At 41.3% G+C, this 27,933-nt stretch overlaps 3 protein-coding genes across 3 annotated transcripts; 1 reads left to right on the forward strand and 2 right to left on the reverse strand.

Annotated features, from left to right (window-relative positions):
- Positions 1 to 377: 377 nt before the first annotated feature.
- On the reverse strand, positions 378 to 14,889 carry nup188 (nucleoporin 188). Its single transcript, XM_083896507.1, has 43 exons — positions 14,858 to 14,889; positions 14,330 to 14,384; positions 13,823 to 13,896; positions 13,649 to 13,733; positions 13,479 to 13,559; positions 13,211 to 13,259; positions 13,016 to 13,104; positions 12,774 to 12,893; positions 11,775 to 11,986; positions 11,442 to 11,556; positions 11,015 to 11,215; positions 10,729 to 10,809; positions 10,545 to 10,637; positions 10,326 to 10,445; positions 10,111 to 10,237; positions 9,845 to 10,000; positions 9,461 to 9,587; positions 9,282 to 9,369; positions 9,108 to 9,184; positions 8,890 to 9,004; positions 8,651 to 8,771; positions 8,495 to 8,561; positions 7,997 to 8,122; positions 7,657 to 7,897; positions 7,344 to 7,550; positions 7,012 to 7,181; positions 6,844 to 6,913; positions 6,680 to 6,747; positions 6,190 to 6,385; positions 5,807 to 5,884; positions 5,640 to 5,725; positions 5,398 to 5,543; positions 5,122 to 5,300; positions 4,184 to 4,384; positions 4,008 to 4,100; positions 3,755 to 3,907; positions 2,518 to 2,655; positions 2,352 to 2,426; positions 2,019 to 2,234; positions 1,768 to 1,899; positions 1,607 to 1,680; positions 1,383 to 1,512; positions 378 to 605 (listed from the first exon to the last, which is right to left on the reverse strand). Exons 1-43 carry the CDS (start codon positions 14,881 to 14,883, stop codon positions 426 to 428), a joined length of 5,238 nt encoding a protein of 1,745 aa, XP_083752633.1. The 5' UTR covers positions 14,884 to 14,889; the 3' UTR covers positions 378 to 425.
- Positions 14,890 to 16,171: 1,282 nt separating this feature from the next.
- On the forward strand, positions 16,172 to 17,746 carry dolk (dolichol kinase; the record flags this gene model as incomplete). The annotated part of the gene is made up of 1 exon (XM_083899756.1): positions 16,172 to 17,746. Exon 1 carries the CDS (start codon positions 16,175 to 16,177, stop codon positions 17,744 to 17,746), a length of 1,572 nt encoding a protein of 523 aa, XP_083755882.1. The 5' UTR covers positions 16,172 to 16,174.
- A 1,121-nt stretch (positions 17,747 to 18,867) lies between these two features.
- On the reverse strand, positions 18,868 to 27,552 carry phyhd1 (phytanoyl-CoA dioxygenase domain containing 1). Its single transcript, XM_083899510.1, has 11 exons — positions 27,473 to 27,552; positions 24,549 to 24,707; positions 22,814 to 22,889; positions 22,674 to 22,721; positions 22,527 to 22,582; positions 22,381 to 22,443; positions 21,383 to 21,404; positions 21,014 to 21,142; positions 20,804 to 20,920; positions 20,575 to 20,701; positions 18,868 to 19,363 (listed from the first exon to the last, which is right to left on the reverse strand). Exons 1-11 carry the CDS (start codon positions 27,503 to 27,505, stop codon positions 19,315 to 19,317), a joined length of 879 nt encoding a protein of 292 aa, XP_083755636.1. The 5' UTR covers positions 27,506 to 27,552; the 3' UTR covers positions 18,868 to 19,314.
- Between the last annotated feature and the right edge of the window lie 381 nt (positions 27,553 to 27,933).

A 27,933-nucleotide genomic window follows, 5' to 3' on the forward strand; every position in this document is an offset into this window, starting at 1 on the left:
GATAAACAGATAAGAAAATAACAAACAAGACTTCGTGAAAATAAGGAGAATTAGAAAATGTAAAACAGCATCGCCATGTGCGCTGTTCTGTTACATTTAGTTAATTTAAGTAGCACTTGAAACATATCTGGTCATTATGTATCAAAGTGGCCTATAAAACTAGGCCTTGGACAAATGTACTACAGTCAGTGACTGATCTTCATCACCAAGATGTCTGCAGACAATTTTTATGGACACTTTGTGGTCAAGTCAAATTCAGTTTTAACAAAATGAAACAGTTTAATTCTGGCCCCAATGATTATATTAGAATAAACACACTCTCAGATCTGATAATGATGGGCCTAACAACAGATTCAGCTACTGGAGGTACAAAAATTGGCGCTTTTTTTTAATATACATTTGAGAGTCTTAGCGTGTGTTGAAATCTATCTCTGCACAAGTCTGACAAAGGCTTGAACAAACTGGATGAACGGTTCCTGACCTTCGTGGCTCGCCTTGGAGCCTGGTGTGGAGGGTTTCGACTGAGGGGAGGGGAGGATGCCGCTGGCTGGAGACGACGGAGAGCCTCTGCGGAAGTGTCGGGACAGACTGGAGAGGAGAGTGCTCTGGAAGCAACAGAGAGAAAAATCAAAGGCGTTAGAGAATATTCTGTTAATATAAACGAATAAGGCTGGTGTTAAACTGTATTTCTAGCTTTGAACACAGTCTATGTCACAATCAACTAAAGGTCTAATTTGATGGAGTCAGGAAGCAGTGTGGAGTCATGGAATTTGTTGTCTTGTGCGTATACTCTTAGTAGGGGAGTACTTCAAGTGTGACAGATACACAAACAAAGACAACACACTGACAAGTACTATAGAATGTTTCTTTGGGGTTTGTACCATAAATTAAAGCAGAGACAATAAAAAAAATAAAAAAAAGGCAACCAACCTTGAAGAGTTGGTTACATTGAACATAAATGCATATTTCTGGTGATTTTTTAAGTGTCAAACATTTTGACTAAAGTACACAAAACATATTTATAACATTAGTCTTGATGTTACACCTTTTAAACTGAGCAAATTTGCTCAGCTGTTAAGAAATTGTTAAATTCCCCAGGTCTGAGTCTAACTCCACCCACTGTGGGATTTACAAAAGTAATATGTTTTATCAAAGAAGATCTGAAACTATGGACTAAAACATTAACTCCACGGGCAAATGTTTACTGAATATTACAAATCATGTGTGAAGTAAGCTCATTTCACCATAGACCTCTGCTCAAACTGACTTTTGTGACCAGTGTAGACGCCCCCTAGTGGCCAACTACTATTTCCATCCTACTTCCTGGGCTTCAGTTTTCAAATCAGAAGACAACTTTGACAGATTAGTTTATGATGTCTCACCAGTTCAGAGCTGAGCTCCTGTTTGAGCCTCTGTTTGTCGCGAGGAAGGATGGAGGGATCTTTGAGACAGCGGACTGCCTGAGAGATGAGGACGTAGAAACAGTTCTCCATCGTGAACATCAGCAAAGACCTGAAATGAGAAAGAAAAGAAAACACGTTAAGACATTTCAAACAATACTTCATAAAGCAGGAGGAGAGGGGAAAAAACAAGTCAGGATTCTCACTTCAGAGCTTGGATCTCCTCTGATGAAGCCAGAGAGATGATGCTCAAAGAAACTGGTTCCTTCTTTTTCTCTATCTGTAAACACACACAAATAAATTTAGAAATCTGAGCTGACAGCAGATTAATTTTATGAGGACCAATCAGAAGCCGGTGAACCTGTACCTCGCTCAGCATGCTCAGAGCCACGTTGATGGTGGCCAGCAGGGTTCCAAATGAAGGAGCCACATCAGGGTCGAAGGCTGGAGTCGTGAAGCTGAGTACAAACAGAGTCCTGTACTCTGCCAAGTCCATACACTGACACACAACAAAGGACAACAATCAGATATAAGTCTTTTTTTTGTTGAAGATAGGAATGAGATGCAGAGAATCAGGACACAAACAAACATCGAGCTCGACTGAGCAGGAGGTCTGACCTGGTCCAGGAGAATCTGACAGCAGTCTGGAGTGAAGTGCTGCAGAGTGGCCAGGGTTTTGCTGAGGATCTTGAGAAGACTGCACTGCACAGCTAACAGAGCCTTCTGCTCCGCCTCCTTTCTCTCCCCTCCACCTGGAGCCTCTTTGGACGGAGTCTGTGGGGGGCGCTGTGTTCTGGAGAGAGAAGCAGGCGGCAACGGCTCTCCATTTTTAGCCTGAGAAAATAAAGAATGCAGGTGAAGCAATTACATTAATGTTTAAAAATTGAGACACATTCTAATGGATGTATCTGGCTTTTATCAAATGATGGAGGCAACATCCTTGTTTCTGACCTGGAGGTAGTGGTGAAGCATCTTCTTGCTGTGGAGCAGGTAAGTGCAGGTCTGACACAGATAACACAGGTTAACCTGCATGATGGAGAGAAAATAAGTAAAGTGTAACTGTGCTCATGGAGATGCAGGTTCCTCTTGTTCCTATTAGTCTTCTCTCTGGACGTACCTGAATGTCTCGGAGCAGTTTGGGAAGATGAAACTGCCACTCCTTACAGAAGCTGGAGAGCTGCAGCAGGAAGCCCACTGTGTGGTCGGCCTCGTCCAAACACGCCAGACTCTGCACTGTTCGCACCGCGTTCAGACACTGACATAAGCACAAAGATGTGTTTCTAAATGTGTGATTTGTGTTATTTTGTCTCGGTTTGGTCAAGAACAGAGACGATATAACAGTGTGTCCTTCATCTGAAAATAACCTCTGTCAAGCAAAACTATCAGACCTGACTGAGGAAGAATTTATTTGAATACAGCAGTAGATGGGAACAATAAGTATTTACTGTTTTTAAGTGGTAAAATTCACTCCTGAAAATCTTCATGGACACTTCTTTGTGTTTTCAGTCATAGTCATAGTCCAACCCGTTTACAGATTCTTATTTTATGAGAGCAATTTTGGTTTCTCTATCGTCTTTCTCTAAAACGAATCACTTCCTGCGTTCCTGTTGAAGTTGACTTAAGAAGCAAACGCAGATCAGTGACATTTAGAAATGAGTTTGATGATAATGGCTGGAGGCACTGCTGTTCTGACTCTCTATTAAGTGGCGTTAGCAGATGTTCGTTCCCTCTCATTTATTTATGGGGTTACTTGATTAATTTTAGTCAAGTGTTTCTTGTTTAAAACAGTAAAACTGAAAGTGCTCTAATGTCCAGTCAGTTTGAGAGAGGACATTGGACTGACCTATGATTCAATATTGTTCATGTATTTTCCTTGGTGGTAAAATAATCCAGCAGACAGTAGGAGATGCTGCTATGTTTATGTTATTTCATACCTCCACAAATGTCCATATTGTCTGCTGTAAATATTTATTGTCTTATTTTATTTACTCCACTATATACAGTATATACAATACATTTTACCAATGTTTTATTTGACATATAATTTAATATTATTCTTTTCAACTTTATATTGAAAACCAGAAATACCAGACTGTTTAGTTTGGACTGTTTCAGTAGAACTCACTTTGAGGAGCAGCTGATTTGACTTGATGCGTCTCTTACTAATAATAACTTTCACCTGTCACCAGATGGAGCTCTGTACATTATTATACAACTGTTATTGTTTTTCTTTGTGGTTACTGATCCTGGAACTTAGGTTCTTTGTTATGCACCAACACACTTTCTTGACATATTTGAAAGATACTTGGCAGTAAAACTGAATGTTTACAGTAAGATTACTTTAGCAGTCCTACCTGTAGAATGCGTTCTTGATGCACTCCGACAAAGTCCAAAGCTTCATTGATGAAGTTGTAGCGAAGAGTCTTGAGCAGACTCTCCATCAAAGACATGCAGAGGCGGTAAACTCCCGGCCAGCAGGCGGAATCCTGGGACTTGCGGGCAAAACTCTGCTCAGAGACATGACGTGTGTTATGTTATGCTAAAAAAAAGCACATGACACAAATCAATGTAATGTTCCATACATGCAGAGAAGTGTGACAGCTGTACCTGTGACGCTTCACTGGAAGAAACTTCATAAACACTGAGAAGAGGGAGGCAGATGGTCTGAATGACTCCTGCTCCAGCAACAGCTGCTGCTCCCTGGAGTCAAAAATGATTGACATTAGTTACTGATTTAACAATTAAAGAACACATATCACCATAGAAGAGTTAACAGTGTTAACCTGTGGAGTGCGAGCCAGTGTGAGCAGCAGGTGAAGTGCAGCCTCGGTGAAGTAGAGGTTGTGTTTGGAGCGCAGGCTGAGCTCCACAGCGCTCAGCACTGAGGGAAGAACCGGAATCTTCCTCATCACTGAAACCCAGTGCTCGCCGTCCTCGTCGGTGCGACACAGCTCCTTCGCCAGGTGCAGAGCTAACACGCACACCTGATAAACACACACAGAGAAAACCGTCAACAACCATCTGAGGACCTCGCTGATACCGATATCACACTTTACTACTTATTAAAGTCATTTCACACTTTACTAAGGACTTTACTATGGAATCAGCACACAAAATAATGACTCACGAGCAATGTAGTACATGTTCATAGAACTACATTGTAATTTATGTAGAAAAATGTATAAAATATATACTGATATACAGTACTGTGCATAAATCTTAAGCCACCATTAGATGTGTTGTTTTAGCAATGCTATAACAACAATAGAGGATAATTATTTCTATTTTACTTTACTGGAACACATCCAGAAAATATGTATGCAGTTTTTTGTTGTTGTTTTTTTGACATCCTCTACAGGTGTCAAGTATTCAGCGTGATCTACCTTTACACTTGAACAATAACACAGCTCTGTTCATACTGGAGTGGAACCTTAATTAATGTTACTGCTAAATCCTGTCTTTATCCTGCTATTTCATTTAAATAAATATCTGCTGTAACAAATTTAAATAATTACACCAGGTTTATTCAAGACATGCTTGAGCATTACATACACATGTTGCATGAGATAGAATGCAATGATAAATCTAAATTTATAACACTAATAATAGCCTTTTAGTCCATGCTAAAACTCTCATGCATACGTGTACACTTTTGTTCGTATTCCCGTTATGTGCAAAAATAATACTTTCCAAATAACGCCATCATTCCTTCCTCACTCACCCCATCTCTCTGGTCTTTTCGTGGACCGCGGGGAGATTCCGTCTCCATGCTGTCCTCGTCCTCCATTGCGTCTCCCATTTGGTTCATATGGCGAGTGTTGTCAATGATCGCCAAAGCCTCGTCTTTCACAGTCTCGCACACAGAAAGCAATAGCTGGGGCAGCTGGGAAATATCTCCACCTTGTTGGCAAAAAAAAAAATGTGTGCTATAAACTGTAACATGTGAGCCAAACAAACACAGACAAAAGAAGTCAGTCTTGGAGAGTCTGGATCTTACCGTTGAGTCCCTGAATCTGCAGCACAGAAATGAGTGCAGAGAAAATTTTGGCTTTTGTTCTTTCCATCATCTGCTGATCAGCTTTGAGGACACTCTCCAGGATCAGGGAGAGGGGAGACAGGATGTCAGGAGCTGTCGCTACCACACTGGAGATAAGAAGAGCCAAGAAACAGTTTATTATGGCTTAATGAGCTCTGAATATTCCCAGTGTTCACCACTGACTCCCTGTGCTGAATACACACCCTCGCCATTGTTTGATGAGGATGAGTAGAAGTGTGGCCATCATGGATCCAAGACGAAGACAAGACACAGATGTGGGTGTCGTCAGCTAAGAGACAATGAAAAACATAATGGTGACTAAAAAGAAGCTATGAATTCCAAGAAAATATTTCATGGCATGAAAACTTACTGCTGCTTTCGTTCCATCCAGGACATCGATGAAAAGCTTCAGCTTGGTCGCATCGTCTGTGAGCTGCATCACATCAGACTGAAAACATAAAATACTGTCAGCGCAGCAGAGTTCTCTATGATCCACCAACAATTTACACATATTTATTAGTTGGCATAGTGAATACTAAAAGAATACACAAAAACAAGTGTAAAATAATGCAGCCCTGTGTATTTCCCTCATGCCAATGGGAAAAGTAAGGGAGTAGGAGTTCTCCGTTTGCTACAATCTGCAGTCTCATCATTCGATGTCACCAATTCTTACACAATGAACATTTAAATTATTCTTCAAAGCATGTTTAAGTAAAGCTAAAACACAATAGGCAGTAGATTGAGTTTACATACATGGCTTGTAGAAAGAATTAGCAGCATCCGCCAGGCAGAGATCAACATCTGAGTCTCCTGGAAGTAACAGATGCCTTCTTCCTCCATCTCTGACCCATGGCAAACCAGAGACTTGACATACTGGGACCAGTACTCATACCGTCGCGCATTGGCAAACTTCTTCAGCCCATCCTTCAGAGACTGCCCTAAAGAGCCACTGTAACAACACGATCACAACAGACATCGGTTATGTTATATGGTTACTGTACGGTTAGCTGCATATGAAAACAAGTGCACTCTGAGAATAGCAAGCCTTCAATACTGTCACCAATGTTTTACAAACCAGCACCAACAATTTTAAACGGATTTATAGAAAAATGTTTCATATTAACAGTAAGTTGATTTGGCAAAATTGGGAACATACAGGAAGTTGCTAACAGAAGCACAGATAAAACATAACCTCATCAGTCGAGGTAATGATGAATATATGATTATAAATTACTGAAATTACCTGACAACATAGTAGATCTCCAGGCCGATGATTTTCATCACAAATGCACACGTCTCCAGAACACAAGGCTGGGGTGAAAAATTACATTTATTGAGTTCACACATTTGCTATTGATTTAATTACTTGCATAATAAAATGAGTAAAAAAGTAAATTAGCGTTATACCTCTGTGGTGTCTGAAGGTGGAGTGAGGGTTCCAAAGAGAGGTGTCGTCAAGTTCTCCCAAAATCTTTCTCTGTTTTAAAAAAAAAAAATCCAGCAGTAATATATTTACTAATATCCACTTTCAAAGCATCTTGAAAAATAGTTAGGTCGAAGAGAATTTGAGCTTACTTGGTACGTAAAACAGAGATGGCACTATCTCTACGATCTTGCCAAAGGGCTAGAAGGAAGGACAGGGCGGCACGGTGGAGCAGCGGGGGACACCAATATTTCCCCTGCTGTTTGGAGTCAATGAGCTCCAACACCACATGGAGACAGCTCCACTCACCAAGAAGAAACTCCTGAAAGGGTAAGATAAGAAAAACAAATGTTTTGGAACATGAATACTGGTACAGCCGAACTACTATGTTTTCATTTGAGTGCATGTAACTGCATCACTGTTTCCAAAAGCTTCTTCATTTCAGCCCATCCAGACTAAAACAAGACTAACAAAACCAACACACCTTTGACCCCTCACTGCCATCTTTGACTTCCAGGTTGAGGAAAAGCTCAATGAGGCCAGGCTGAGTTTCAACTGCAACAGTGAGAAACTCAAGGATCATGACTTTGATCCTCATGTCTTCTGTTTTGCTCTGCAGCCGAGTAAGGAAGGCGTCCCGGATGGCTGCTGCGTCGTTCCCCAGGCAGGCGTACACCGACATAGGAGCCACCTAACATATGATATATAAGGTTTAAAATCAATATTTTCGGCTGTACACAGTTAACAGGTCAACAGTAGAAAAAGCATGTTCTGTATTGTTACAGAGGACTGCTTACTGTGGCCAGTCTTTTGAGCAGTTGGACAGCAAGGCGAGGCAGTGCTGGATCATGTTTGTGGTAAATATACTTGGCCAGGACAACAATGAGGTTGTTGCCATGACCACCGTGCTGTGTCAGGGCCTGCTCCAGAGGTGACACGACATCAGATGGTGGCTTCAGACGGATGACGTTGTTTGTGACAGAGAAGGCCAGTTTGACCGTCTGGATGAGGATCTGACCAGGACCCTCAGAGCCACAGCTGATCGGTGTCAGAGAACGAAAAGGGATTATTAGTCTAGAGAATAGTTTCATTATTATATATAAGTGAATCTAGGCATCAACACATCAGACTGTGTACCTGCTGGGCTGTGCAGCCAGGACTACATCTATGGTGTCCACTCCAACTCCCATGATATTGACCACAGCCTGTCCAGCTTCAGTGTTTGCCAGGCTGTAGATGCACAGAGACTGCAGGGTGGGAGTGCTGCATCCAGAAAGAAACAAGCAAGTCAACAAAGTGCATGACCAATCTTGTGCCTGCCAGTAAATTGATAAGTGCTACAACTACAATTACTTTTTTAAACAGGACAAATAATATCGAACAAAAGTTAAAATGTTGATACATTGCGTTTTGTCCAATACTTTGTAATCTAGAAATTAATTCAGAAATAATTAGCATAAGAACACTCATTAAAGCTGTGTATATTTATGTGAAGCTTTAAAATTATTACACAGCAAACATCCATCTCATATCACGTATACTGCAGATAACACAATTCTTCCATTTTTCCCCACACAATTTCCCACTTTTGAGTTGAAGTTATGACTAAATTCTGTAATGAATAGTTTTCCTCACCTGCCCTGATCTTCTCCCTCTGGGCTCAGATTGAGAATGGCATGGATAAGCTCCAAAATAAGACAACCTGCAGCAACACAGAGCAGTCAGTTTCTTCCAGAATATAACTTAATCTTCTTTTTTTTTTACTTTGTCTATAAAAAGCAGTGCCTTTACCTATTCTCTCCCTCACTCCATAGGTGTTGTAACGCCACTTATGGTACGTGGGCAACATTTCCTTTAGCACCAGAAGCACACAGGGGATCAGGCCTTTGTTCTGAGTGCTGCCAAGTTGACCCTGAAGATGGAAAATAAAGAGGAAGTTTTAGATTCCATTAACATTCACATCCTTATTTGATATAGAATGACACTGTTCACGGTGGTGTGCATCTAAGAAGTTGTAAAAGTGTTATTACCTTGACCAAGGTAGTAATGAGACGAAGGAAGGCGATGGTAACAGCATACTCCCCCTTGGGCTGTTCAATCTGGACCAACAAGTTGCCGTAGTTACCAGCCTTCATTCCCTCAGCACTGTAAATAAAGTCCCACATTTTTCAGTATGTTTTACTTTTTTTTACTAATAAAAAAAAGTTGGATAATTAACAGACATAATTAACATTATGCAGCAACTAACCTCACACACTGAGCCAAGCTGCTCACTGGGGTGGAGGCAAAGGGGAGGAAACCAGTGTGGTGCAAACTGGACCATACCTAAAGATCAAAAGAGCAATATGTGAAGAGGATTTAAGAACAATAACTTTCAAAATGTAAATGTGACTTCCTGTTTAGAAGCACCCAGCACACTCACCTTTGCAGGCATCCTTGCAGCCAGAACAGTTAGGCAGTTCACACAAGAGGCAATCACATCCACTGGAGGGTTGATGATGGAAGTTAACCTGATATGGGACAGTAAATCATAAAAAAAATGATTTTCAAATCAAGAGCTTCACATTAACACTTCAGTTCAGATCTATGAATTTAGTTTACCTCTGTAGCAGCATGTAGATGCGTGAAGTGAGTGGTAGCAGACAATCCGACACAGTCCAGTCTGTGATTATGAGCTTATGCACCAGATCCAGGATAGGCTTCACACGCACACAGTGAGCTACAAGATCTGACACAAGTAAAGGCAGAGAAAGTTAATAAAAGTCGCTATAATACCTGAATAAAGAACCATCAACGAATGTCTAACTGAGCTCTATTCTTTAAAACAATAAAAATATTGTTTGTGTATACAAAGCCTAAAATAAGTGGGTCAAAGAATCAAGGACAGATTCACAGGTCAATTTGGTGGCAGTATGAATAATACAGCATTGTTCTTTAAATAAATGCAGAATCTGCATGTAGTCACGTGAAAGATGGGTTGTGTACCTGCAGTGGAAACAACATGAAGCAGCATCTCCACCTCACATGTGAAGAGAGTCCAGGAGCTGTAGGAGTGGTCCCAGCGCACCATATAACCCTCACTACCGATCATCACCTGGCCAAGGACGCCCTGTGGCAGCCAAAGGTTAGTCTGCCCTGTGCCTGATGGATGAGAGAAGTCAGAAATGAATGAACATTTAAAATAACCTTTATTCTTAATAAAACAAAGCAATATAAATATGGAAAATATATCAATAACCAAAACAACTAACCAAGAGGGTAGAGGAGTTTCGGTGTTTGTCTCCTCCACAACGTCTCATCATCCTTGGAGATTATGTCATTGGGCTTTTTTTTGTAAAGTTGTGTGTAAAATGACATCTTATCCAAAAAGATGTAGACCTGTGCACACAAACATAGATTGTTATACTTTCCACTCAGGACAAAGTTGTATTATGTGTAGATGTTGATATTAAAGTGATAAATCTACCTTTTTAACTGACGACTTGTTTGATACAAGTGCAGTTAGAAGTTGTAACAGTGGTCCAATGTTATGGGGGAACATCCCGACTGCACTGTCCAGGATCATTCCCAATCCCATGTTTGGCTTCTAGATTAAACATTCCATAAACAAAACAAATTGTCAACAGCCATTACTTTGCATCCTATTTTTTATCTAAAGAGTGTCAACTGTTTTTCCTTTCCTCACCATTTCCCAGAAGACTTCAGCCAGACTGGGAGCAGAGAGGACTTCACAAGCAGCATCGATCAGGTGGGAGCACTGTGTTGCCATACCGTCAGCCTGTCACATTCAGTATGATCGAGTCAAGTTACCAGCACAAGGCAACAATGTGGAATGTGAAAATACAGACATGTAAAATCTGAAAATGTACCTGCAGGCTTTCTTCTTCAAAAGAGGTGATCATGAATGACAGAAGTCCATAGATGCACATCTTTGCTGTACTTGCAGTGCACTGAAGAGACAGAGTCAAGACTGAATGTATTAAGACACAAATGGATGTTTATCATGTATGTATGTTATATGAAGACATTTTTGGCATAACCAATGCGTTAACAGGAATTACACTCTTTACGGTTGGCACAAATTATATTATATTGTATTTATGCTTTCAACTACAGTGAATGTCTGATTTAGTGTATCTACATGTGTTCTCTTACATTATTCCCAGAGACTCCGAGGCCTTTCAGCATGGTTGAAAGGTACTTGAATGCCTCGAGCTGCAGAGCAGTGTTCCCTATCCTCCTGATCACAGGGCTAGCATCATCTGGTCTCAGCGTGTGTCTCAGTAGGACCCAGGCCAGTAGCACTGGCCCATGATGAGGGATGTCCCCAAATGTGAGCAGCAGCTGGCCCATCTCCTGTTTGAGACAGTTTAAGAACACCAAATTAGTTGATGTAACATAAAAACTTTAGATCACCTACTATTGTAGAACTCGTACAATCTCTTAAAATACAGAATAAAAATGTGTCGGATAAGCTGGGACCACTGCTTAATCAAACTGAGTGGCATTTATACGTGGATATTATAAAATGGTTGAACGACAGTGCAATTATATCTGCTGAATTTAAAACCTTCATATCAACCTTGATAACATCTGGAGCACCGGAGAATTGATGCTGGTCTATGCTGTCTTCCAGAGCACACTTGTGCAGGAAGTCTATGTCCATTCCTTCAACCAGGATGAGAGAGCTCAGATATCTGCAGTCCAAAGAAACATTAAAACATATTAAAAGACCACAAATAATTTAGTAACAAGCAAAAATCCAACAAACATATCGCCTGATATTAAGTAACAGCAGGTAAGTTATTGACATTCATGTATATCAGTAGGTATGACGGGTCAAATGAGAGAATCAGTTCACTGCTGACTTTAGGCACAAGTATGATATATAAACATAAGCCCTCCGGGCTCTTACCCGATGCGGTCAACCAATGCGTCCATGCTTTTGTCTACCAGGTGTCTATTGGTCTGCCGCAAACCAAAGCCCTGCTCCTTGAACATCTTTGTGAAGCTGAGCAGGTCAAATGGGCTCATCTCAAAGTAAGCATAATACAGGAAGATGATCTCCAGCAGCAGAGACTGTTCCCTCAGACACTGCAGGAACCACCGTGACACTTGCCTCTCCGTCTAGAAAGACAAAAAAATTATTATTTTACAAATTGTGATAATCAAATGTTAATCACATATACAGTGTCAAACAGGGCTGGACGGGCCCAAAAAAATCAGCATGGGCATCATTGGTAAGACAGTAATAGTTGGATACACGACACACAGCTTGACTCCATCTCTGAGTGTCCCTGTCAATTTTCTAACATTACCACCGTGTCGTCAACTCTGCACTCTCCTCCATTTTATCCTCATTCTGTACCTCCTTGGCCCTGTCATGGTCTCCCTGTCTCTTTTCTTCGGTGTCTTCCCTGTCATGTTCTTGCTCCTTCCTATGGCCAGCCACCTCTCCTCCTGCTGGCACCTGTAGTAAACAGGTCTGTTATTATGAAGCACTTTTGGGCATCCACCTTTAACTGCTTCAGTTTTTTTGGCCCGCATTTTCTCTACACCTCCCTGTGCTTCTTTTTACAAGCGTATTCCCTACGTCTGTTCCAAAAGAAACTCTGAAGACAGAGGGGGAGAGAGGATGATTTCTAGCGAGATAAATTATTATTATATTAATAATTATTAAATTAACAAATTATCCTCTGTGCCACATGCCTTTCGTGTCAGCCCACAACCCGGGCGACGGTTATAGATATGTTTGGGCTGGCCCAGTGTCAGTAGAGTAAATTAAACAATGGGACCCGTGTCTACTGGCCCCCAAGTTGCGTCGGCCCACTGGGAAAATGACCAGGTTTCCAGATTACCAGTCCAGCCCTGGTGTCAAATATGAATGAAACAAACATATGATGTATTTTGTCACCATGAGGTTTCCGTGGGTCTCCCATGTTGGTGCTTCTGCACTGAAGAGGTTCTCAAACTGGGAGCGGTAATTGCTCACAAGGTCCTTTTCCAGTTTATTGACACAGTTTAAGTACTCGTCCTGGACAAATGAGAAACACACCAAGAGTTATGTTTCGGGAACAACAAAAATTTACATAATTTCAAAGAAAATTACGCAATAGCTATATTTCCTCATCATCTCATGTGCCCCAAATCTCTCACCCTGTACGGATGCCGCTCATCTTGAAAGTATGTCAGCAGAAGGAGGACACATCTGAGCAGACATGTGCGCTCCTCATAGTAATAATCTGCTATCTGTAAATACAAACAAAAATATGAGGTCACATTAAGTGGAATAAATATTGCAATGCTGAGACAAGTGGAACTTAGCAAGTTACAAGTCGTAGATCTATGCACTGACCTTCAGTAGCAGTGTCTGGCTTTGTCGCTCATCCTTGAGAACAACCTGTACAGAAAACCCAGTTATACACCATAGGATTCTCTATCACAATAATATCTGTTGTGAAAACACAGATGTTCACAATGATATGCAATGAAGTTATAAGATCTCTCAAATAAAATACACAACGGATAGATTCAGTTTCTGATTCCTTATAACAGGTTATTTTCACATGTAAAACAAAAAGGGACAAGATTTCAGATAAAAGTACATTGAAATAATAACCTTTAACGAATCTCGGGTTCCTCTGTAGTCCTCCCGTAGATAACACTGTATAAGCTGCACACTTTGCTGCTCGTCAAGACCCTGTAACATTAATTAATGATGAAATGTTCCCCAAAAATCAAAACATTGAATCACATGTTTTATATAAATCAGCAATGTATAACTCGTACCAACAGTTTACTGATCCTCAGACCAAAATCCTTCAGTGTTTGTGCGACATCTTTGTTCTCCTTCACTTTCCCAGCAGACGATGAACTACAGCAAGTAATTACGTAAATTAGCATATTAATTGGTATGATAATATTTAGATTTGATAAACTGATTGTAATACGTGTTTATCATACCTGGGTGGCTTGTAGTAACTGAGTCCTTGATGCAATCTGTCCCGGTGTTTGTCAAGCTCTGCTCCAATCTGAGCCTGTTAAGCAAACAAAAAAACATTTTCTGAATAACATAAACAACAAAATGCTCTAAGTGTGCAATATATTACATTGTCTATGTATACTACGAGTATTTGGATTTCTATTATTTTAAGGAATATGATTCCCAACTATCCTAAAATAAAAAAATATATTTTAATGTCTGATTTAACATCAACAATGTTGTGCTAACTGCACGCTCCTAGCTTTACACCCACAGGCCACTTTATTATGCACAACTGTTTAAGTGCTTGCTAACGGAGATATCTAATGAGCCAAGCACATAACAGCAACGTTTCCATACGTTTAGGCATGAAGACGTATGATGACCATGACGACATGGGCATCAGAATGGGCGAGGGTTATAATAACCACAATGACACATCGAGTGTGACTGTACAGCACATGACAACAGGTGGGAAGAAGTCTTACCGGTTCTCTTAAAGCAGACCTTCCCAGCAGTATAGTCCATAATTCTCGACAGCTCCTACGAGAAGGTTGGGAATGTATTCAACAAAGCGATAGCCAACATTGCACATGAAAGCAGCAATCGAACATAAAATTAGCTTCTCCTTTGTCACAACTAGCCAGTGTAGGCTACTGTAGCTTATTGGGAGATGTTTTGAAAACATGCTTAACATGAGTTTTATAGTCATACGAGAACCAGAGGTATTTGGAGACAAACTATAGCGGTGACACGCTGTTGTTGACATGCGGCTGACACACACTGCGCCGCTTTAAAAAAAAGCCATTCAAATGTTCAACCACTAGCTAGTTGCTAAGCTAAGTCAACGTGGTGCAATGATTTGAAAATACACGCTGTCGAATACGAAATTGGCCGTTGTTTTGACTTCTCAAACACACATGTTTAGCAGAAATGGTTACGTGCTGACATTTACTTGAACAGCATTCATTTAAACAAAGCAGACAACAGTTGAAAATAGTTTAGTGTCTGCCTACCGAACGGTCATCTCTGATTCCGCCATCTTCGTTCCTGCCTTCTGATTGGTCACTGCGCGCTGTCGTCTTTGGTGTCGTCAAGCACGTTCTTCTTCGTTGCGCATCTGGGATTCTTTTGCTTGCTCTACCGCCACCCTACGGGGACACACGGTACCGGAGAATATTATTATCATTGTTGTAATCTAACAGTGCAAATCCTTCGTGACTGCACGTATACGAAATTCACGATATATATGTATATATATACACATTTTTAATATTATTTATGGTGTTTGAACTTTTTGCTCAGAATGGCCATTTTTGTTACGGTATATACATTTGTGCGGTGTGTGAAAAATAAATGAATGTATTAATTAATTTTTAACTCTTATGTGATTACATGCGTGTGCAAACACTTTTTTTTTTTTTTAACCCTGAAGTTACACTGGCCCTTTAAGACGCTCTTCTGTGTCACGTGACCCGGCTGTCAAATATGGCTCCGTCCTACAGGGTGTGAAAGAAGCGACAGCTGACAAAGGGAAATACATCTATAACATCGCCTTCCAGCTTCGTCCAGACAACGCTGCTCGTGTGTGGTGGGTACATTTCTCCTTTGTCTCCACTTGGAGCTCTTTGGCTTTACTCGACGTCACTCGTTGCGAGACTGTAGCTGTATTTTTTTTTGTACCGTTAGCTCGAATGTTGACCGTTTCTGCAGATGCAGCATCCTTCCCTGCTCTGCACAAGGACGAGTTTCTCACTCACTGAGCCGCGGCCCTATTTAGCAGCATTAGCTCATTGTGTGCAATAAATGGCAGCTATTTTTTTGTCCAGTCCTTTATTTTCTCCATCTCAGATGTGCTAGCCTGCTGTTAGCACGGCAGTGCCAGCTGAAAGTCACCCCCTCACACACACACACACGAGAAAAAAAATGCAGCCGATGCAGAAAGAGTTCACACTGGGTAAATGTTCACTGTGGACAGAGTTCATGGCAGAAAGCTGATAAAAGCATGTCCAAGGTTCACTGCTGCAGTGAGTGAGGATGTCTCAGGGACTCAATGTGCCTTACACCCACATTTACTGGATTAGAAAGAAACAAATGCATAGATGGTTTTCATTATTCTGTTGTCATGCTGACTCACCCTTTCCTCTCAAAAAACCTGACTGACTAAATGTCTCCTCCTCTTTCTTAACATCCCCAGGAAGAGTGAAAAGTGCCTGCAGAATGATGAAGTGTGCCAGAGAGAGGAAGTGACAGAAGAGGGGCGTTCATTGTTGCTGACCATCTGTTCAAATCGACTCTCCTCCCTCACCCGTCAAGCCGCCCACCCTGCAGCCATGCTGATGAACGCGGCGCTCGTGGAGTCCACCATCGTCCTGGCCATGGTGCTCTGCGTTCACATGGCCGTCTGGAACCAGCACTCTTGGTGCAGCATAGCCCTCGTCATTCAGGCTTTCTACGTGCAGCACAAATGGGACCGTCTGCTCAAGTCAGGGGGGGCCGTGTTCCAGTTTCGTCCGTCGGCAAATAGCGGCATCGTCCCGGCCTCTATGGTGATGCCCTTGCTCGGTCTGGCACTCAAGGAAAAGTGCTCTGCTACAGGGAATGTCTACTTTGAGCGCTTCTCCATGGTGGTCACCATCACTGGCATGATGTTGGCTCTGTTTCTGTCTCTGATTGCACTCGGCATCACGAGACCTGTGCCTACAAACACCTGTGTGATAGCGGGCATGTCTGGCAGTGCAATTCTTTACACAACTAAGCAAACGCTGACTGTGTCTGAGGTCATCGAGGTCTTAGAGGTACTTTTGATCTTCGTCTATCTCAGCCTGATCGTGCTTTATCTGCTGCCTCGCTGCTTCACACCTGGAGAGGCGCTTCTCATCGTTGGTGGAATTAGTTTCATCGTGAACCAGCTCATCAAGCGCTCGCTGAATCTGGCAGAAGTCAAAGGAGATCCAGTGAACTACTTCCTGCCTGTGGTTGTGGTTGGCTCACTGCTGTTGGGTGTTTTCTTTGCCCTGCTCTTTTGTTTCATGGAGTCAGAGACCTGGGTGTCGTCGCTCTTCTTTCACATGATGACAGCAGTTCTGGGTCTTGGAATCCTCATGCCATGGCTCTCCCTGTTCATCGGCCGACACCCCATCATGTGGCTGCTGGACTTTTTAACACTTAATGACAGAAGACTCTGTTTGTTGGGGTACTGGGTCTTTCTGGTTGTCGTAGCCACCTGCGTTGTGTTGCACCAGAACTACCAGCGTCAGTCTGGGTCCAAGAAGCACCAAGCCTCGACTATTGTCAGAAAGTACTTTCATCTGATTGTCGTGGCCACGTTTGTTCCAGGGCTGATATACGACAGACAACTGCTTCATGTGGCGTCCGTGGGTTGTTTGGCAGTTTTCTTGTTCCTCGAGTATGTGCGTTACTTTCGGATCAGGCCGATGGGTCAGCTGCTCCGGCAGCTGCTCACCCTGTTCCTGGATGAACGTGATTCTGGGCCTCTCATCCTGACCCACGTCTACCTGCTGCTGGGCATGTCTCTGCCGATATGGCTGTTCCCTGGGCCCTGTGTGCCTAAGGGGGTGCTTATTGGTGCGGGAGGCCTGGTGCCTTATGCAGGTGTGCTGGCTGTGGGCGTTGGAGACACTGTGGCGTCTGTGTTTGGCAGCACCATGGGGGAAATCCGCTGGCCTGGCACTAAGAAAACAATGGAGGGGACTGCAACATCTGTGTTCGCCCAAATTATCGCTGTGGCCATCTTTCTCATCTTTGATGGAAGTATTAACCTGAACTCCACCTACTCGTGGATTGTTGGCTCCATCACTCTGGTGGCCATGCTGGAAGCCTACACCTCCCAAATAGACAATCTCCTCCTTCCACTCTACCTCTACATCCTGCTGCTGCTTTGAATGAACAGACGTCGCAAACACTCGCACATTACACCCCCTCCTCCTCCTCAACCCTTCCTAGGGAAAAGCAACAAAATATGTTTTAGAAATACAAAAAAAAATCATGATTTTCAAAGGGATAGAAGTCCCTTTTTAAGAATCGGTAGACTTTCAGAATTTGTCCCGAGGAAGTTAAAGATCTCAGTGGCAGTGGGGAATGGTTTCTGTGTCTGTCGCTCTCTTGACCCTCGAGATAATCAACAATAAAGATTCTTGATTTATGCAAAAGCAGATTCAGTTTAATCCACTGAGGAGGAACTGTGGACATTCTAGATGCTGCTTAAAGGCACATATGGATCGCCCTGCAAATGAATACATGCCTTGTATTGCCTTTGAAGAACATTATGGATTTAGCTTATTGTCTTTTTTCCTAATCAACCTTTTTCATGGTTAGAATATTATGATTTCGATGATGGCAATACAACGAAGGACTTACTGATAAAAACATTTGCCTTAAGAAGTAAATTTTCTATCAGACATTATGACTAGTATAGACGCTCTAGATGAAAAAAGCATGGCAGCCCTTCTCGACTCCTGTTAGCGTAAGGGCTGGTTTAGACATGATTATGGCAGAACCTCACTATGCTCCTGCATGACACTAATGTAAAATCCAGTACTGTAACATGTACACAGTTATACAGTATATTTTTGTCTGGTAAAATGACTTTGCTTAATATTAAGTTATTACAGTTGTTTGATGGGACCCTTTAAAGTGAACCTGATATTTCCTTGTGATACTGAGCCTTTATACGCCACATTCTTTTGACCTTGTACATGTGTTTGTAGGCCAAAATGATGAACAAAGGTCTTTCCATGTTTAGCATTAGTTAGCCCTCGAGTTATAAATGTCAAATGTCATCAGGTGTGATCTCACATTCTGAGCCTTTTGTTTACATTCATCTGTAAAAGAGTTTTTAATGTTATGATGACTATTTATTTGCATGATTCTCTACATATGTTGTTTTTGACGTCATCCTTGCATTTTAAAAATGTAATACTGCATGTTGCGTGCACCTGAAGAGAAGGATACAAACTGATATGCCTCCGATTGTTTGTTTTAATGATCATTTGTTGACCGAGAAGATTTGGATTTCAAAGTCAACTGAATGATTTTGGATGCTGCGGTGTTAAAAAAAAAAAAAAAAAAAAAACCTTCATACTTTTGAGTTGATTTTCTTTCCATGAATGTTACGTCTTAAAATCAAACTTGAAAATAGAAATTCTCACTGTTTTGTCTGTAAAAAAAAAAATAATAATATAGGGATCTGCCAAATTGTTTAGAACAAGAATAATGCTGGTTGGTGACAATGTTGATGAGGAGAATGAATAAAAGGATGAGTTGTATTAAGTGTCCATGGAAACTTTAAAAGAGTAAACATTTCATACACCATACTTATTAGCAAGAACTTTTAAGATGTCAAAATGTCACAAGGACGTGGCAGCACATTTGCTATGGTTAAAACAGTCCATACAAAATTGGTCCTTCAGGAGAAACAGGGTCTTGTGATGCCAGATCTCAATGAAGTCCTTCACTTAGCGTAGAGCGGTGGGAAAGGAAGCTCATCCGTCGGCTGCAACCTTTAAGCAACAAAGACATGGAAACATCGACGATATCTTAGTGTCCTCTATGAACAGCATTTACAGCAAGTAAAAACTGTTTGACTGTTTTTCAAAGAGAGACGGTATGTATTTTTAGTCTTAAAGTGACACTATGTAACTCACACATATGAAGCTGCGCATCCTTCAAAGGTTATCTAGTCACTATTTAGTTATGTGAACAAAATACATTATAATATAAACAGGATTCAGTGTCCATACACCTTATCCAAGGTCAATGTCCAGCACTTTAAAAGGTGCAATTTCACACTTTACTTTTTCTAATCTATTGCTGTGGTAATTTATTTATTTATCTATCTATAAAGCAAGTTGCGCCTGTGTGTCTGTCTGTCTGTGACGGGCATATTTCGCTGACTGTTAGTCAGATTGCCCTAAGACTTTGGATATGGGTTGACCCGATGGTGTGCATCCTTGATATTCAATTTTTTTTATTTATCACGCTGCACTTTCGCTGATTTATCACTCTACACCAGGCAGGCAGCGGCTCATCAGCAGCAGCTGCGCTGTCTGGAGCGGTAGGTGAGAGTGAAGAGGTTGTCCTCACAGTGGGTGAGACATTTTCACACGGTTCACAGCAGAACATGGTGTTTTACTGAAAAGTGTCCATTCACATATTACACATATTTCTTTTGCATTAGCATGCTACTACTTTGCGGTAGTAAAAGGTAAGTTAAGCTAGTGAGGTTACGATTAGCATTAGCGTAGTGCTAACATAATACAAACACTGGGCACAACGCAAATGTTTTCATTTTCGATTAGCATTAGCCTAGCTAGCTGTTTTGTGAGTGGCTGACAGTTGCTCAGTGTTTGTATTATGTTAGCCTTTACGTTACTTATCATGGATTTCCATAACTGAAAAATCTTCAGCTCTCACCATAGGAATACATGCTTCCTACGGGCACTGTATTATAGTATTATAAATATGCAGCAGCATAAGCAGTGGTAGGTTCATATTCAGTTGTGGTCAACATTTGCTACTAGTTACACTAGAACTAAAACGCCTGTAGCAGCAAAACCACTCAGAATGTTGGATTAACATATTTCTCCAACAAAAATGGTATTTTCCGTTTATTGTGTACACTATTTTAATATCTTTGATTAATTTCTTTCGCAAACATGATGACTGTGACATCCTTTTACTGGACACACATCAAGACTTGATCCACTCTCACCAGTTGTCAGGGCTCCACTGGGTGTCCTGGGTTTCCATGAGGTGGAAGGTATAGACGTGGCGAGAGTCATCCGATTTGTTTTCAGCACTTCGATGCACCACCTCGCCGTGGATCAGGACCACACCACCTGATCACAGAGAGGACGCTGAGCGGGCTGAGATGTGTAGCTTCTCTCCCTCTCACTGTCACCGTTTCATTATCCAATCATTTGAGGATTTGAACACACTACCTTTTTTAACCGGTGCAGCTATAAACTTCTCATCGTCATACGTCTTCTCTCTTCCGATGAAGTCCGTGAGGGGAAACGTGCCCTCTGGAGTACGCACCATACGGCGAGAAATACCACCTGAGGGAAGGAGGCGGATGTGTCACAATATTAAAAGCACAACAATTTGTTCCAGATACAAATTTTCCATTTTCTGGTAAAATGAGATCTTACTGTGTTGTGAGCCCGGGATAAACCACAGACAGCCATTGTTCACAGTGGCATCTTCCAGAGCGATCCACAACCCTGTAACTCTGTCCAGAGGCTCCGTGTACAGAAATGTGGCATCTTGATGAGGTGTCACTGAGAAGAATTAGAAGACAAGAATCTCCTTCACAATTGCAAGAGTCATGGAAATAACAACCTCAGCTTATCGTACATATGAGAAACTAAGTTCTTTAATCAGCTTAATGTTATACTATACATTGTTGCCAAGGCCCTCAACAAAAAACTTCACCATGTACAAGGAAATACTTTCAGAAAGTATAATGTATATATTAAAATATGCAAGAATAAAGACAAAGAAAAACATTTTCATTTTACCTTCCCCACCGATGCCTGGTTGCTGGAAAGGATGAAGAAAGAATGGAAAAATTACATCTTTATTGACTCATTCATTAACTATTTGTTCACCAATTTATATCATGTGAGGTTAGGTTGGTAGGTGGGTAGTAGGGCTGAAAGTTTTTGAATTTATATCTAATTGTTATTATTTTGACTGAAATTGCGATTGATATGATATATTAGATATTAGAGAGAATGCTAATTTTTTACATATTTTCATTTTCTAATTTCAAATAGTACTGTGTGTGCAAATATGTGCGAAGAGGTTTTATTCTGTCTGTAGAATATGTATTGGTATAATAAAAATGGTATTTCCATACGCATTTTGGCTTGAATAAATATTGCACATCTTGTGATTTGAAAGTTGCAGTAAGCCATATTGCCATATCTGAACAACCCTTTCTCGGAGAGAGGGTGCTCTTGGTAACAGTGATGGTTCCAGTAAGAACCATTTTTGATCCAGAGAACCCTTTAAAAACCCTTTCCTGATGGTAGGAATAAAGGGTTTTAAAAGGGTTCTTGGTGGAACCCTCCAAAAGGGTTCTAGGTGGAACCTTGATAAAAAAAAAAGGTTCTACTTGAAGCCAAAAAGGGTTCTCCTATGAGGACAAGCCAAAGAACCTTATATAGTTCTACTATAGCACTTTTGTTTCTAAGAGTGTAGTACACAAACCAGATGTAACCTAATGTTTATAGATATTTGAGTCCAAGTAGGCCAAATGCATGAATTCAGGTGGTGAATGAAAGAACCAGTCATCAATATAATCTGATCAGAGTGTAGCTTAAAACCCTATTTATGCTTGTTTATTTATAAATAAATGCCCTGTACAAGAGTGTACAGGGCCCAGAATTTGGTGTTACGCCCCTGGGTAGGAAGGTAATAAGCAAGGGTGGAAATTAGGAAGGAAGGAAGGTAAATAGGTAGGTGGGGATGTAATTAGGTAAAGAGGTCGATAGGTAGGCAGTCAATGCTTTACCTTGAAAATGTACATGCTTTGGAGTATGACAGGACTTATGAGACCCAGCTTCTTAGATATGCCCTAAAAGAACAGCAGTTGAGAACAGAGTGTTGGTTATTCTGTCACTTCTTTCTCATGCATAATTTGTTCAACAGTTTACTCACCTGAACTTTGGGAGAATGTGTAACCTTTTTGAAAACCGGCTCATAGGCATGTAGCGCTGCATGAAGACAACCTGGATTAGTTAGGGAACTTTGGCAAAACTCATGTTGTTGTTGTTGTTGTTAGAAAAGCTCAAGAAGAAATCTTACCATGACCAACTTTGTTCAGTGACCGCTGTTTTGGAACGGCGAACTCTCCTGCAAACCAAGAAAAGCTCGAGTAAAACTAATGTGGCATTCAATGTTAAAAAAAACCTGTTTAAATGGAGTTTAAATTTACAGGAGCTCACCTTTGTCATCAAAAACTCCTTTTTCAAAGAAAAAACGTATCTTATCACCACTGGTGATAAAATAGTCAGTATTTCCCTGCAGGTCAAAGGGTCAACATTAGTCTGTATGAGATCAGACATTGGACACACACACACACACACACACACACACACACACACACACACACACACACACACACACACACACACACACACACACACACACACACACACACACACACACACACACACACACACACACACACACACACACACACACACACACACACACACACACACACACACACACACACACACACACACACACACACACACAGCTACCGACTAGATTGTTGACATAACAGGAAGGAAGTCTTAGGTCGAGGGTATCATCAGTTGACAGATAATGTATTAACACCACAGTTTAGAGCTTCACACATACATTAGTAGTATCTACTTAGTTCCACCTTAAAAGGTCCACCTTAAAAAAAGAGGAAAACAAAACTTAAGGGAAAGGAAATGACATCAGCCACAGAGGCTACTGGGCGCTAACAGCTAGCAGTTAGCATTTGGAAAAGTGATCATTTGCAGGCTCTAGCAGGCACATTGCCGTTATATATGACATGTATCCACTGGACAGATAAATCCTCTGAGGCTGGAAGTTTGTGTAGAACTCTGTGCTGCACTGTGGAGCCAAGAATAGAACTTTTCGTGGACCTCACATACTACCGGTTTTCATATACTATTGCTCTCGCCAGCACTCTCGCATGTTTTACGGACAAAGCTTGTTTTATCTCCTGTACTTTGACTGAGGAGAACCACAAAAACATGAGTGAGTCATCTTTTTTCACAATTTGCCAACTGATGGGACCTCCAGAGTCCCAAATATAAGGATTTAAATGATTAAAAAGTTGATTTTGCATAATATGTCCCCTTTAAAGGTCACATAGAGTGGTCCTGTTGCACATATATGTTAGTTATGGAGGTCTACTTACATATATTAACTTGTTTTTATGGTCAAAAACCTCCTAGTTTCTGTAATCGAGCCGATAGAAATCCTCTTTTCTGACGCTGTATTTCTGCTGCGAGATTTCAGAGTGAACTTTCACCCCCAGAAGACAGAGTCTTGTGATTGGCCAGTACTATCCAGCACATCCGTTCTCAGAAGCGCAGCGCCCCCCTCTGGAACAGTGGATGCACTGCTCCTCATTATCAAAACATTGTTTTAACAGTGTTTAAAATAGCTTCGTCAGGACTCCCCACCGCAGTCCCTTTTATGACTTTGACCCGGAGTCAGACCCAGAGTCAGAAGACACTGTCGCTCGTGAAACACCTCCACAACGGACGTTATTCTTCTTCTGCGGTTCAATGTACGCAACCGGATGTGCCCGGACTACCGCATGGAGCAGGACGATCGGTTGTTCAGGAGAACCGCTGCTTACGTAACTATTACGGGATTTTCAGTGATCTCGTTGAGCCCCGAGATTACAATAAAATACAACGTTCTCAGCAGTGGCTGAACTGTTTGTTTCGAACAGTCAGGGCTTCATAAACAAGGTAATGACGCAGATACACACCAAAAAAAACGCGTTAATAGGAACTTCCGGTCTAGTTCCGCTTTAAATAACATCAATAATAACCTTACCTGCATCTTTAAGTGCAATGTGGTGATAAGCATGTGAAAAAAAAATTCTGTTAAATCAGCTGCAGAGAACTGTTCAACTTGTATCCCACTGACTACGGTTAACTGGGTCACCTGTTTTTGGAGCTGCTCTTCATGATAGGTGGAGAAGGTGATGCGGCAGTGCTGCGGGACGTCCATCTGGTCCACGATCTCCGTCATCCTCTGTCTCAGTTCGTCACACTCCTGAGAGGTCAGCAGCCCGTCCAGAACCACATACCCGTCCTCTAAGTACTGTCACGAGGGGAAAAAAGGCAGTATGGGTTAGCACAAGCCCATAAAAGACGTGGATCACTCGGACTTCATCTAACTAACTATGATCACTATTTGGTTTCTCGTTATTGAAAATGCGTGCTCTGCAATCGTGTGCTCGCCTGAACAGCTGCCCTGTCCATCCAAAATGTCCCTGCATCATGTTCTCTGTGACTGCTTCATCGCTCTCCACACATGATAATATCCTCTTGTTTAGAACGATTCACGATGATTGTCAACACAACACAACACAACACTGCACAGGTGAGCCAGCAGAGCTTTCACCACAGACACAAACACAGTAATACAGAGAAAAACAGAGAGTCGTGAGGAGCCGATCAGAACTGAATGAACTCATCTGACAATGGTTTGAATGGAGCTGACATTTGTTTACACAGAAAAGTTACACACTACTGCTTTAACTTTGTGTACTATTAAAACTCGAATATAGAAACAAGTTTAAACTGTGAAAATGCAGCTGGCGAAGCGGGGAAAAGATGTCCTTTCCTCTGGCCAGCAGGTGGCACTGCCATAGTGACTGATTGAGAGCGTGGTCAACAGTTTAATATTAGTTATAAGTAAGTTCAGACACAAATTATTATTTTTTTTTAAATGCATTATTTATCAACTCAGTTGTTACAGATTGTGTTGATCTTGGTATTTCCTGGTTGTGTCTCTATGTCTATATTCATATAAATATAAAAGAAAAAGTACATAAGGAAAGTATAATTTAGGAAGATTGTGAGCCAATACAAATTTCCTCTGTGTTTCACAGTTAAAGTAGGTAATAAAATAACTGATGATTCCAAATTGTGTATCTTCTTCCTTGTCTATTTATGGCGGAAGATAAGGTAATTATACTTGTGTAAAATCACCTGATTGTATGAAATGTTGTGGTAATTACCCATAATAAGTGATCTATATTTATGTAAGGAGCCAGCTCTATAGATGAGTTGAGTTGAAGCAGGTATTTAACCCTTTGCTCATGCAGCACACAGTTAATAATGTGCCGCAGACACACCCTTGCCGTGGGAATAATTCACAGTCCTTATATGGATATCCTGAGGATGTGCATTTATTGGTCACAGGTTTAAATGCGTTTTTTTCTTCTTCTTATGTGTGGTTGAGTCATGATTCATTTTATATCAATTTTTTTGTAAGTGATATAAAGTAGCAATAATTGTGAAGAAGTCACAAAATAGACACAATTTTGCTCAGGTGTGTTTATATAGTTGGTGAACATTACTTATTTTTTTTGTGTGTTTTTTTAAATCAGATTGTGTAGGTTGTGCTGGAAAGAAAAGGATAGAAGACTCTCTGTATTGCTATAGTATCTGTATATACTGTATGTTTTAACATAGTAATGGTAAAAAGCAGCCTAAATGCTCTGTGTTCTCAGGGTTAACCTGCCTAGAGGGTAGCTGAACAATGCAGACCCTTCCAGTTTCAGGCAGTTGGTTTCTCCTGAGAGTGTGGTTTGCGAGGGTCATTAGGGTCACTTGAGAGACAGTCTGTGTGTGTGTGTGTGTTAGACTTTACTGTTGTTATTCTGTTTGCCTGTCAATCCTCAGGACAGAATATCCAGGACAGCTGCATTGTTCAACTTAACAACCCTCTGGGCAGATTTCAGACTCACACATAGTTTTTGCTCACCAGTGAGACAGGACTTAAGAAGGGTGGCCTAGTGGTTAGGGCTTCAAGCTTGAGACCGGAGGGTAGCCGGTTCGAACCCTCGAAGCTGATTCCGCAGCTGAAGTTCCCTTGAGCAAGGCACCTAACCCCCTCATCCTCACTGCTCCCCGAGCGCCGCTGCCTGCACACCTCACTGTGTGCTGTGTTCATGTTCACTAACTCATGGATGGGTTAAAATGCAGGAATTGGAAAATTTCCCCACTGCGGGACTAATAAGGGAATCTTAAAGAAGCCTCCTGGACGGGAAGTGAATGTTTAGTCCAGTCGCCTACAGCTAACAACAGAATGTCATGTCACACTACGGGTATATAAGGGTAAGGGAATAAGGGTTCAAAAAGGCTCCTTCTACAAGGTTCTACCTGCAGCCAAAAAGGGTTCTCCTATGAGGACAAGCCGAAGAACCTTATGGTTCTACTTTTTTGCACTTGTATTTCTAAGAGTGTATGACCTGGATTACTGAGAACCTATACAAACAAAAAGCCTTCAATGGACAAACTTAGAATCTTTTGAGTTAATGGTAACCGAGGGCTTCATAGTGTGTGCAACACACAGGAGAGCTGCAATAGAACTTTAGCAATGAATATTGTTACATTTTACAAACTCTACCTTTAAAATAAAAATAGTACGTGTCTTGTTTTGTTTTATATAGCAGAGGCAAAAATTATCTTCAGTTTAGTCCTAAGTGATTATGTTAAGTATGTGAAAAGTTTTCCTTGTATACTTGTTGCATATATAATACACATCTCATTTAAATTATTATTATATATATACAATTTAAAAAAAAGGTAGGTATGTTTTCCAGTTTTGGAATATACCTGTAAAAAGGCAGATGCATTCAAGTTACATTTGTGGCTACAGTGTGTTATTAATGTGATGAGAGAGCAAGAACATAAACAACACACGAAGCTGCAGAAATAAAGGGCACGTGAGGAAACACGTGACGTTGCAGAGTACACTTGATCTCACATACTTTGTTCACCTCGTTCGACGAACTGTTTGTGTTCAGCATTTGAAACAAGACAGTGGCGGGATTTAACACAAGGCAACACACTCACCTTTTGCACATCACGATCTGTCATGAAGTCCATGCTGAGGTTTGTCTGTGCGTCTGTCTGTGATCCGTGTCCCACCAACACTGAACTGCACGTCCAGCCTGCAGAGGGCCTGATGCCACGTCACGTGATCCACCTAAGTCAATTACACTGGAACCAAACAGAGGCCGAAGTTGGACGTTGGGCTTTAACTCCTTCGCTGCTCTTCTTCCTGGTGCTGCACAAGCTAGAAATGACCTCGGGATAACATGGGAACATACCTTATACGACTTACAGCGCCATCTTGTGGCTGTCTTGTGTTGCACAAACCAGGATGTAATGGTGGAATATTCCCAATACAACTTCATTTAAATACTGAACTGTATTGATATATAAACATACCACTAAGTCCTGTACTATATATATAGGTAGATGGACAGATTGATAATGTATTGCTTTTTAATTAATGACTGTGTATTTAAATG

This window comes from Microchirus variegatus (assembly GCF_963457635.1).
Source record: "Microchirus variegatus genome assembly, chromosome: 1".
Classification (NCBI taxonomy): Eukaryota; Metazoa; Chordata; class Actinopteri; order Pleuronectiformes; family Soleidae; genus Microchirus; species Microchirus variegatus.

What these genes read in the sequence shown, in the direction of transcription:
- nup188 (XM_083896507.1), bottom strand. Translation starts at nt 14,883, where the DNA reads ATGGCGGAATCAGAGATGACCGTTCG. An exon ending in TCGGAGTCTCTGGGAATAAT is followed by an intron (nt 10,810 to 11,014) that starts GTAAGAGAACAC and finishes CTGTCTCTTCAG; the next exon opens with TGCACTGCAAGTACAGCAAA. An exon ending in CACCTTCAGACACCACAGAG is followed by an intron (nt 6,748 to 6,843) that starts GTATAACGCTAA and finishes TTTTCACCCCAG; the next exon opens with CCTTGTGTTCTGGAGACGTG.
- phyhd1 (XM_083899510.1), bottom strand. Translation starts at nt 27,505, where the DNA reads ATGGACTTCATGACAGATCGTGATGTGCAAAAG. An exon ending in AGGAGTTTTTGATGACAAAG is followed by an intron (nt 22,722 to 22,813) that starts GTGAGCTCCTGT and finishes CTTGGTTTGCAG; the next exon opens with GAGAGTTCGCCGTTCCAAAA. An exon ending in AAAGCATGTACATTTTCAAG is followed by an intron (nt 21,405 to 22,380) that starts GTAAAGCATTGA and finishes CATCCTTTCCAG; the next exon opens with CAACCAGGCATCGGTGGGGA.